Source organism: Eublepharis macularius, chromosome 1 (genome assembly GCF_028583425.1).
Source record: "Eublepharis macularius isolate TG4126 chromosome 1, MPM_Emac_v1.0, whole genome shotgun sequence".
NCBI lineage: Eukaryota > Metazoa > Chordata > Lepidosauria > Squamata > Eublepharidae > Eublepharis > Eublepharis macularius.
Genome location: NC_072790.1, coordinates 245,157,253 through 245,168,579, shown reverse-complemented (window position 1 = coordinate 245,168,579; position 11,327 = coordinate 245,157,253). Strand labels below are relative to the sequence as shown.

General features: G+C 43.3%; 1 protein-coding gene across 1 annotated transcript; it reads right to left on the bottom strand.

Annotated features, from left to right (window-relative positions):
• Nucleotides 1–207: 207 nt before the first annotated feature.
• LOC129325619 (keratin-associated protein 5-4-like) lies at nt 208–10,810 on the bottom strand. The gene is made up of 4 exons (XM_054973404.1): nt 10,793–10,810; nt 8,050–8,155; nt 2,171–2,208; nt 208–1,993 (listed from the first exon to the last, which is right to left on the bottom strand). Exons 1-4 carry the CDS (start codon nt 10,808–10,810, stop codon nt 1,778–1,780), a joined length of 378 nt encoding a protein of 125 aa, XP_054829379.1. The 3' UTR covers nt 208–1,777.
• Between the last annotated feature and the right edge of the window lie 517 nt (nt 10,811–11,327).

Sequence of the window (11,327 nt, the reverse complement as noted above, 5' to 3'; positions counted from 1 at the left end):
CATGCTGATGTCACTTCCAGTCACATGGGAAGTAATGTTGTTTTGTTGCTGGCTACATCATTGCAGCTCCAGTGAGGTCCCCCACTGCCTAAGTGAGTATCCCACCAGTTGCCAGCCTTGTGTGGAAAACCCTATCCACAAACATGGTTCTAGGACTGTAAGCCTTTGTATTGATAAACATGTCATCGAGTAATGTCAAGGAAAGAGCAGAGGCAATGGGGTAGATTTCAGCTTTATTGAATGTGAACAGGAGATACAGAAAGGCAAAGGGAGAAAAAGGCAATTTGAAAATGCAACTCAAACAAAGCAATCCCTGATGTGACCACTTTGGAGGTTCTTCATCCACAGATAACACTATAGACTTTGATCATGTGTGGTCACAGCTTCTGTCAGTGCCACCAAAGAAAAGAGAAAATGGCGAGGGAGATGTAGAGAGGGATAGATGTGGGGAATGGATGAGATGGACAGTAGGGTGGAATAGAGGAGCAAGGACCTCAGCTAGCGCAGAGGGGGAGGGGAGTAGAACTCAGGTAGAATCAGGTGGGTGTCAAAAGGAGATGGGGAGGATAAGTGCAGTTTGGGGATAACAGAGAGATGCATGGGAGAGGGGAATGAGGGGGAACCAAAGCTGGATAAAAATGGAAGAGAAAAAGAGAAGTGCTAAGGGAACGAGGATGAAACTTCTAGGTTGAGAAATTCCTGGATATTTGGTGGCGGAGCAGAATTTGGAAAGGGGAGGGATCATATCAGGGATTTGATGCCATAGATTCCACCCTCCAAAGCAGCCATTTTCTCTAGTAGAGCCAATCTCTGTAGACTGGGAATCAATTATAATTCTTGGAGATATAATTCTTGGAGATCTCCAGACCCCACATGGGGGTTGACAACCCTCATTGGCTGATGGTGACACATGAACACTGTCCAGCTATTTTTTTTGGTGACAGGTGGTTTTGGAAAAAAAAACTGAATCTAATTTGCCAACAAATAGGCTGGTCTTTTAAAGAAAGTTTCAGACTTACAGACTTTCTAGTCATAGAAGGATGAGCCTTTCTTTGCTAATTAATTCAGGATGGTTGCATGTCCGATCGAACAGTTTAGTATCCTTTGGGATATTTGTTAGATATGCAGGAAGGCCTCCTTGTGTTTCACCGACTGCAGTTGTTCTGTAAGGGTGATCTTACAGTCTGAGGGCCAAGCTACAAGTGACAAATGACACTTGAACGGCAAGTGTATTTCTCCCTGTTCACTTGCACTCCACTCGATCCACTTGCTGTTCAAGTGTCATTTGTCACTTGTAGCTTGGCCCTAAGACAAGCCTTTAGGTGGCAATGTTACATATTTTCTTGCCCACCTCAGCACAAGACAGAATTTCACTAATTCTTATTTTTGAGCCAGGTTAATCAGAATCAGAATTTTGACCCAGGTTGATTGTTAGTCCTTGCTGTGCATTGGAGTTCTCTTGATATACTGGAATCTGGACTCTAGATTTGCATTTGCGGTGTATCATCAGACAAATTCAGAACAGGAAAGAATGAAGAGAATGCGACGAATGACAATGCAGCATTAACTCGTGCCTCCTTTGCTTAGCAAGAGAGAGACTTTTTCAATGACAAAAAGGGAGAAACAGAAGAAACAGATGTTGAAAAGAGGCAGGTGCAAAGCTTGGGCAAAGGATGAGCTCAGAAAGACAACGATCAGGCCTTCCAAAGGACTCTCGAAACGCTGTTCTTATTCTGGCTGTTGGTTGCTTCATGTTATTCCACATCTGCTTTATGCTCTAGCAGCTCTTCTTAGACTGGCAACAGGGGGGGCAGCATGGGGCACAACAGGTCTGTTGGCAGCTGGGCTTACAGCAACATGGCTGGCAGCAACATGGTTGGCAGCGACAGCAAGGCTGGCAGCAACCCCCCTGGTTACCACAAGGGACAGCGATGATGGTTGTGTCATTGTTGGAACCGCAACAATCGCACATGTTGGTGAGTGGAAAGGAAGGCTGAAACAGATGAAAGGCACAGTGAGTTTGTTTAAGAGCTCGCATGGCATTCGCAAAGGTTCAAGGTTTGGGTTACAAAAATCCACTTTCACTTCTTCAGCTGTAAAATCTCGTAAATAATCAACTTAAAATCTCTCTACACAAGACATCTTACACGAGGATGCTCAAGTGACTTACTTTCTCCATTGTCTTATATTCAGGTGTGCGCTGTCTCCCTAGCAGTGCATGTGTATCCACAATGGGAGAACAAGTGTAAGATCTTTCACTTGAACATCCCCATGTAAGAGTCTCCATAGATGAGATGTCTTGCATGAGGATGCTGGAGTGAAGAGAGACGCAATGTTAGCCGGGAAAGGTAGCCAATGGAGCAGAAGGCGTCATCACTTTCACCTCTCTACAAAGAGCGGGAAGATTGCCCCTCTGGGGGTTTGTTAATTTCCCCTTCTCCTCTCTAAAGGTAAGGTAAAGGTAGTCCCCTGTGCAAGCACCAGGTCATGAGCAGAGCTTGGGCTGCAGTACCACAGCTTACCACTCTGTGCCACGGGCCTCCTTCTCTCCTCTCTAAAGGTAAAGGTAAAAGTAAAAGTAGTCCCCTGTGCAAGCACTAAGTCATTACTGAACCATAGGAGGACATCTCATCATGACGTTTTCTTGGCAGACTTTTTACAGGGTGGTTTGCCATTGCCTTCTCCAGTCATCTACACTTTACCCCCAGGAAACTGGGTGCTTATTTTATCAGCCTTGGAAGGACTGAAGGCTGAGTCAGCCTTGAGCTGGCTACCTGAACCTGGCTTCCACCAGGATCAAACTCAGTTCATGAGCAGAGCTTGGGCTGCAGTACTGCAGCTTACCACTCTGTGCCACGGGGCTCCTTCTCTCCTCTCTAAAGGTAAAGGTAAAAGTAGTCCTCTGTGCAAGCACTAAGTCATTACTGAACCACAGGGGGACGTCTCATCATGACATTTTCTTGGCAGGCTTTTTGTTATGGGGTGGTTTGCCATTGCCTTCCCCAGTCATCTACACTTTACCTCCAGGAAACTGGGTACTTATTTTATCAACCTTGGAAGGACAGAAGGCTGAGTCAACCTTGAGCCGGCTACCTGACCTGGCTTCCACCAGGATCAAACTCAGGTCGTGAGCAGAGCTTGGGCTGCAGTACCGCAGCTTGCCACTCTGCACCACGGAGCTCTTACCTCCTCTCTAAAGGCTATGTTACTTTCACCTCCCGGTCCTGGAAGCAAAGAAGACATTAAAAAAACCCTCTGAGGAGCAATCTCCCACCTCTTTGTAGAGACGTGAAAGTGACAAAGTCTTCTGCTCTAACACCTACATTTTCCAGCTAGCATTGCGTCTCTCTTCACTTGAGCATCATCCTGTAAGATGTCTCATCTACAGAGACTCTAAGGGCCAAGCTACACATGACGAATGACACTTGAACGGCAAGTGTATTTCTCCCTGTTCACTTGCCCTCCACTCAATCCACTTGCTGTTCAAGTGTCATTCGTCATGTGTAGCTTGGCCCTAAGATGTCTTGCATAGAGAGACTCTTAGTGTCCAGTGGAGGTTGACCATGCTCTTTCTTTAGCCTCAGAGTGGTCCCCACTGCTACACCCAAGATTTCCACACAGTCCAATTTTCACATCTGAACTGGGAAACGACGTCCAAGTTACCAATTCTCAAGGGCCGGATATGTCCTATGAGGCCTACTAGATGCTATCCTTCAAACCAGTTCATAGCAAGCAACAACTAACCAACAGTTTGGTATGAAAGAATGAATTTCAGACCTCAGAGAAAAAAAAAAAACTATACACAGACAAATAACAAGAATCAATTAAGCAATGACAAGATGAATAGACCATACCTTGTTTCAGCAGAAGAAACTTGTCAAGCTTATGAACTCAGTAAGTAAGTGAAGAGCACAGAGATGGTGGCCCTTTTATATAGCTCCACACCCCTTTCCCAGAGGAAGTGAGACATCACCTCAAAAATAGTAAAAAGTCTTATGACACAACAATGCATTGTTCTAAGAAATATGCCTTTTTTTAAAAAAGAAAAAACTGAAACGCATTCCATATGACTGCAATGCAAACTGTAATTACTGAGGAAGGTAACTACCTCTGGTAAGAAAGGTCTAATTGGCGAGCTAAGGTAAGAGAAATATGAAGTGACTGTCATAATGATCCCGAGCTCTGCTGCCCAGGAAGGAGGTTGCATAATGTCATATAAACCTTATCAGTTTCAGGTGGGTAGCCATGTGGGTCTGTGGCAGAAGAGCAAGATTCATGGCCAGTAGCACCTTAAAGATGACCCAGATGTCCAGGGTAGGAGGTTCTGAGAGTCAGACCTTCCTTCGTCAGATCTGACCAAGGGAGCTCTGACTCTCAAAAGCTCCTACCCTGGAAACTGAATCAGGGCCAAGCTACACATGACGAATGACACTTGAACGGCAAGTGGATTGAGTGGAGGGCAAGTGAACAGGGAGAAATACACTTGCCGTTCAAGTGTCATTTGTCATGTGTAGCTTGGCCCTCAGTCTTTAGAGTGCTACTATATCTGAACCTTGCTTTTCAAATAGAAGTCTGGTCTACAGGTAAATTTCCGCAAATGATGCCAAAACTGAATTATTCAAAAGGGCTTTTTTACTCAGAAAGTGTCAGGGTCAAAATGCTGTGTTGTGCTGCTTCGCTTAACCGACTCCATCTTTAATCCTTTCAGTGTTTAAGTGCTTTCTCCACAGGTGCCAAGGTTCCCAGGCAGCTATCTCACAGAAGAGGATTGTTTTGGCTACCGACGTTCCACCAAGAACTGGCCTTGGGAACTTTCGCTATCCTGACTTCAAAGGGAATGTTTTGAGAACTATGGGGGGAGGTTGGGCCTTCTGTGATCTGTTACTTTGTACCTCATGCTTTGCTAGTCATTGGTAACAATGCATATGTACCAACCTGAATATTGCATTCAGGCCAGTGGACTATAATGATCTTTTTCTTCATTAAATGCTTTTTGGAAACAATGGACTATTGTCTAATTGCAGAAGGCAGACTGGAGTAAGGATATTATCTAGCCACGGTTCTGACAGAAAGGAGGGCTGTATTGTAGAGAGATGGCCTCAAAGAGTTGCCTCATTAAAGAGTTAGGGACCATAGACTTCGCCACTATGCTGCCTTACGTCCTATGCTTTGCTGTAAGTGTGACTCTACTGGGTATTTCCATGTTGTCTAATGTCAGACCAACAATTGCTTACGCTCTGTTTCAGCATTCCTTCAATTCTCTATTGGATTTTTGCTGATGTCATGTCTTTGTAAATTGGCATTTTTATTGAACTGTCCTTGATGTTGATTGTACTAATCTCACACTAGGCAAACTGCCTTTAGTCTCAGTGAGAAAAGCAGATCATAAATAAATAAATAAATGAATGAATGAATCCATGCAATGGTCACTGCCATGTTGGATTGCTGTTACTCGCTTTACACGGGGCTGTCTTTGGGCTTGACTGGGAAGTTACAACTGGTCCAGAATGTGGCAGCATGCATTCTTATTGGGATGCCATTTTGGGTACACATTCATTCTGTGCTGTGCATGAGGGGCTCTGCGGATAAGCAGCTCTTGGTGTTCCCCAGCCCATGGGACATATGTCTGTCCTCGACCAGGGCCAGGGCCTTTTCCACCCTGGCTCCAACCTGGTGGAATGCACTCCCGATTGAGAATATGATCACCGTTAAGTTGTCAGAAAGAAATTAAAGAGAGAGACATGGAGACAAGGTTCAGGGAAGGATTATAGAATGGGAGAAATTAGGCCATAAGCATATCCTAAGGGTGGCATAATTTGTGGATGCAGTGAAGCAGTGAAAGAAGATCTATGGGAAGAAACCAACTCAAAATGTCATGACCAGGAGAATAGTAAAGAGTCCAGTAGCACCTGGACTCTGCATCTGACAAAGAGAGCTGTGGCTCTCAAAAGTTTATGCTACAAAAAAATTGGTTAGTCTTAAAGGTGCTTAAAGGTGTCTTTACTATTTTGCTACTACAGACTAACATGGCTAACTCCTCTGGATCTATGACCAGGGGAGTGACTGTTATACCTTTATTTTTCTCCTTCTTCCATAATGCTAGAACTCAGGGGCATTCAGTGAAGTTTATGGGTAATACGTGCAGGACAGATATGACAGATATCCTTCTTCACTAACCCCTCAGGATCACATCAGCTTTCAATACCCAACTCCACAAATGAGAAACACTTGGAAAAAGAAAGGTCATTCATTTTCTATTGGTGCTTCTCAGATTTTGGAGGCACTGGGTGTTCTTTTTGATGTGTCTTTCCATTCTGAAAGTACTAGACAGTTATAGATTCCAGTTTGCATTGAATGTGCATTCTCAGTTGTAGCCCCTGCCTTATGGAACAGCCTGCCAGATGCAAACTAGGCAAAATTGAATTATTTAAGAGAGCTTATTGTACATGAAATAGGGCTATACTATAACAAAATGATTCAGAAAGAAGCTTGGAGTAAAGAGTTAGGGACTGTAGACTATACTACTATATGTAGTTTGTGCTACCCTTCATCATAAATCATTTCTTATTGTGTAATTTTGCATAGTTTAATGTGTCATGTTAATATGCCTCTTGCTTCACCTCTATTTTTTGATCACCAGTTGATTCCAAATTCATACAAGTCAAATCCTTTTGTATTCTCTATTGGACATCTTATTCTATTTCATTGTATTGATTTATTCTGTGCAATCCACCTTGTGTCCCAAATACAATGTATTCCAACTTGAATTGAAACCACATGTTGAAACTTGTGTTATGTGTGCATCCAACTAAGTCAAAAATTGGCAGCAGATCATCAAAAAGAAGTGCAGCAGACCAGCCGATAAAGGTAAACTACAAAAAAGGATGCTCAGCAGGCCACCTGATGTAGGTAAACTACACAGGTCAGGGACTCTAGATAGGCTACTGGATACTGTCTGCTGGTGTTGATATGCTCCTACTGCGTGGTTCAACATTGCTAAAGATGTCATGTTGATTGTGTGTTATGTGCCACCAGGTCACCTCCATCCTATGATGACTCTATGAATGAAAGACCTCTAAAATGTCCTATTGTTAACAGACTTGCTCAGATCTTGCAAACTGGAGGACATGGCTTCTTTTACTGAGTCAAGCCATCTCATTTTAGATCCTCTTTTCCTACTGCCTCTTCTTCTAAAGGGGTTGGACTAGATGACCCTGGAGGTCCCTTCTGACCCTATGATTCTATAAAAAAGTTTCGTCTATGTGTTCAGCTTTCAAAATTGTGGCTGCCATACCATACTGTGTCTGTTTTCTTTTAATCTTCTAACTATTGACCATATTGTATTTTAGCTCTGTGAATGTCCTGGCTATTGGTTGTTGTGGGTTTTCCGGGCTGTATTGCCGTGGTCTTGGCATTGTAGTTCCTGACGTTTCGCCAGCAGCTGTGGCTGGCATCTTCAGAGGTGTAGCACCAAAAGACAGAGATCTCTCAGTGAGATCTCAGACACTGAGAGATCTCTGTCTTTTGGTGCTACACCTCTGAAGATGCCAGCCACAGCTGCTGGCGAAACGTCAGGAACTACAATGCCAAGACCACGGCAATACAGCCCGGAAAACCCACAACAACCATCGTTCTCCGGCCGTGAAAGCCTTCGACAATACGTCCTGGCTATTGATTCTATTGTATTCACTTGCAATATGTAATTTGCCTTGGATCTCAACTACAATGACGACAACAACAACAACAAAATTCATCTGGCAGTATTTTTTATTATCTTTAATGCAACAGCTGAAGCTGAAGGAAGCCCTTGGAGGGACTAAAAGAATGAGAATGCTATGTAATAGTCATGCCTCCTTCTTTTAGCTAGAGGATTAAAGCATGGAAGAGAAGAATCAGAAATGTTGAAAGGAGGCAGGTGCAAAGCTTCCACAAAAAGATGAGCTCAGAAAGTTACGGTTGAGGTCTTCCAAAGGATGTTCTGTAGGGTTGGTATTACTCCAGCTGTTGGGCCATAGATGTGATTTCAGGTCTCCTCTAGGCTCTATTAACACTTCTTGGTCTGGCAACAGGGGGGGCAGCAGGGCTTACAGCAGGTCTGTTCGCAGCAGGGCTTGCAGCAAGGCTTGCAGCAGCATGGCTGGCAGCAGCAACATGGCTGGCAGCAACAACAGGGTTGGCAGCAGCAGGGTTGGCAGCAGCAGGGTTGGCAGCAGCAGGGTGGGCAGCAACAGCCACCCCCGCTGTTACACGGGATAGCGATGAGGGTCGTTTCATTGTCGGAACCGTGACAACCCATCTTTGTGAATTTGGAGGGAAGGCTGAAACAGATGAAAGGCACATTAAGATGGTTGGAGTCCGAATAATAATAAATAATAATATTTGATTTATATACCACCCTTCGGGACAACTTAACACCCACTCAGAGTAGTTTACAAAATGTGTTATAATTATCCTCAAGACAAAAACACCACAATGTGGGTGGGGCTGAGAGAGCTCTGGAAGAGCTGTGACTGACCCAAAGTCACCCAGCTGGATTCAAGCAGAGGAGTGGGGAATCAAACCTGGCTCTCTAGATTAGATTCCTGCCGCTCTTAACCACTACACCAAACTGGATATTTACCAGTGTTCTGTGGTTACTTTGCAGGGGCTAGGAGAGCTGTTTCATTTTTTCATATTTTGAATCTGGAATGTATAACTTATTTATTTATCAGTGAAATAATTCTCTTCTGAAGCCTCCATTTATAACTGCCTGGGGTGTTGTACAATAACATATTAATACAATAGTAATTTGGTTCCCAGCCCATGGAGCTGAGGTAAATGGAGTACACGTCCACGGTAGTTTCTGTTGAGACTGGTGGCTGGTGAACAATGGGAAGGAGGGACAGGAAGATATATTTGGCTATTTAGAGCATCCAGAGACACAGTGATATCACTTCTGGTTTCCCAGCCTGAAGTGGCATTGCAATGCTATAGCACATTCACACAATCCATTGCCCCCACCATCCTATCAAGTGGCCGTGGGTGACCAAGGCCAAGGACTGGAGGTTGCTTGTTTTGGTAGGCAACCTGGTGACCTTAGATTAGGTCAAAAGAGATGACCCCTGGTGGGGTTTTCATGTCATGGCAAAGGTTTGCCATTGCCTGCCTCTGCAACCCTGGTCTTCATTGGAGGTCTCCCATCCAAGTACTAACCAAGGCCAACCTTGCTTAGCTTATCAGCTCTGAAAATAGATACAGAGGAGTTAGCCGTGTTAGTCTGTAGTAGCAAAATCAAAAAGAGTCCAGTAGCACCTTTAAGACTAACCAATTTTATTGTAGCATAAGCTTTCGAGAATCACAGTTCTCTTCGTCAGCTCTGAAAAGATCAGGCTTACCTGGGTATCCAGGTCAGGGAACCAATATCTAATACCATAATGTTTTACATTAAAAAATGTTCATGAGTAAGTGAAACCTTTTCTTCAAAAAAATATTTCTTTCATCCCAAATAAATATTTCATAGTAATTTTTAAGTAGTCCCCCAAATTCCCCAATATTTAGAAAGAAAAAAAAATAGGGGGATGCCCTGGGGGAAAGCATATTAGGGGAGGGGGGGAAAACACCCTTCCTCTTTTTCCTCAGTATTTTTTTAAGGCCTTCACCTCTCTACTGGTATTGCCTGCCATGTTTGGAGCCAGGGTGAGTTTGCCAAAACTCTGGTAACTGATGTAGGCTGCATGTTAGCAACTCACACTAAAAATGATGGTGGTGGTGGAAAGTTCAGCCAAATCATAGCCAATTTACAGCAACCTTGCAGGATTTTCAAGGCAAAAGACAAACAGAGGTGGCTTGCCATTGCCTGCCTCTGCATAGTGACACTGGATTTCCTTTGTGGTTTTCCATCCAAGTACTAGCAAGGACAAACCATATATAGCTTCCAAGTCTGATGGTATCAAGCTACACTGGTCCATCCAGGTCAAGGCAAAACATTAAAAGTTAAAGTTAGGGTTGTTAATTTCATGTTGATCAGCCATAAATAAAACCAGTTTAGCCCACACATACACATCTTGTATCTTCATATGGGGTACTGGTACAAACCTATTTGTTTTAAAAGGTATAATTTGAATATTTAAAGTTTGATGGCTTCACATCTTGAGAATTTCGATTTAGGCTAGTGTCATAGTCTAGGTGACCCTGATCGCATCAGATCTCAGAACCTAAGCTGAGTCAATTACTGAGCTGAGTAATTGGATGGGAGACCTCCAATGGTGAATTGAAGTGCAGAAGTAGGCAATGGCAAACCACCTCTGTTAGTCTCCTGTCATGAAAACCCCACCAGGGATTGCCGTAAGTCAGGAATGACTTGATGGCACTCACCTCCACCTCAGTTGTAAGATCTCATAAGTAGTCAACTCTCAGGTACTGAGAGTACAGAAGTAAACCAATTCCTTTGATTTAGTTCTCAAACAGTTCTTGATGCTACAACCACTATTTCTACACAATCACATTTTTACCTTTGGGTTGGCATATAATGATCTAGTTAGCATCCCTCATGGGTGACAGTTGGCCCGTGAGGACTAACAAGGTGCTGGTCTTTAAACACAACTAGGCAATACCTTGGAATAAGACCAATTCCATTAGAAATTAGAGAAAAAATATGATGATATGCAGATTAATAACAATATCCAGTTAACACTGAGAAGTTGAATATAACATACCTTGTTTTAGCAGAAGTAACTTGTCAGGTTTATGAACCCAGTAAGTAAGTGAAGAACTCTCAAATGGTGGCCTTTTTATATGTCTCCGTGCATCTTACCAAGAGGAAGTGAGGCATCGCCACCGAAAGAGTAAACTGTATTTTAGACAATAAGGCATTATTCTAAACCATGTGCCATCTTCTGGTGCATGATCCTTAAGTGCGGGCACATCATCCATTAAAAAAGTAAGTCATATTGCATGTTACTAAGCCCATGATATAAACAGTGTAATTCTCAAGTCTAACCAGAGGGCAGTTAGAAGAGCGCTTTAATAAGAAATCAATTTAGACCATTGGACTGGCTTATCAAAACCAAAGAACTGAAAACCGTGCTTCCTTCCCCAAAAAACATCTGATTCACCATGACTTGATACATTAAGATGAGTTCTACTGAATTTTAATTCAAGCGTTTTTCAAGCCCAAAACACAATCCATGTGACTGCAGTGCAAATTATATGTACTGAGAAAGGCAACTGCCTCTGGCAAGGAAGGCCTAATTGACAATGCCAAAGAGGAACCTTCAAATAGTAGTCACCATGATCCTAAGGCTCTACTACCAAAACATGGTTTGAGTAATGGCACAAACCTTTGTAAT

Bases quoted from the DNA above. Each gene is read 5' to 3' on its own strand.
- LOC129325619 (XM_054973404.1), bottom strand. The intron at 2,209-8,049 runs GTTAATAGAGCC...ATGCACTGCTAG, and splicing joins CTGTTGCCAGACCAAGAAGT to GGAGACAGCGCACACCTGAA. The intron at 1,994-2,170 runs GTAAGTCACTTG...CATCTGTTTCAG, and splicing joins AATATAAGACAATGGAGAAA to CCTTCCTTTCCACTCACCAA.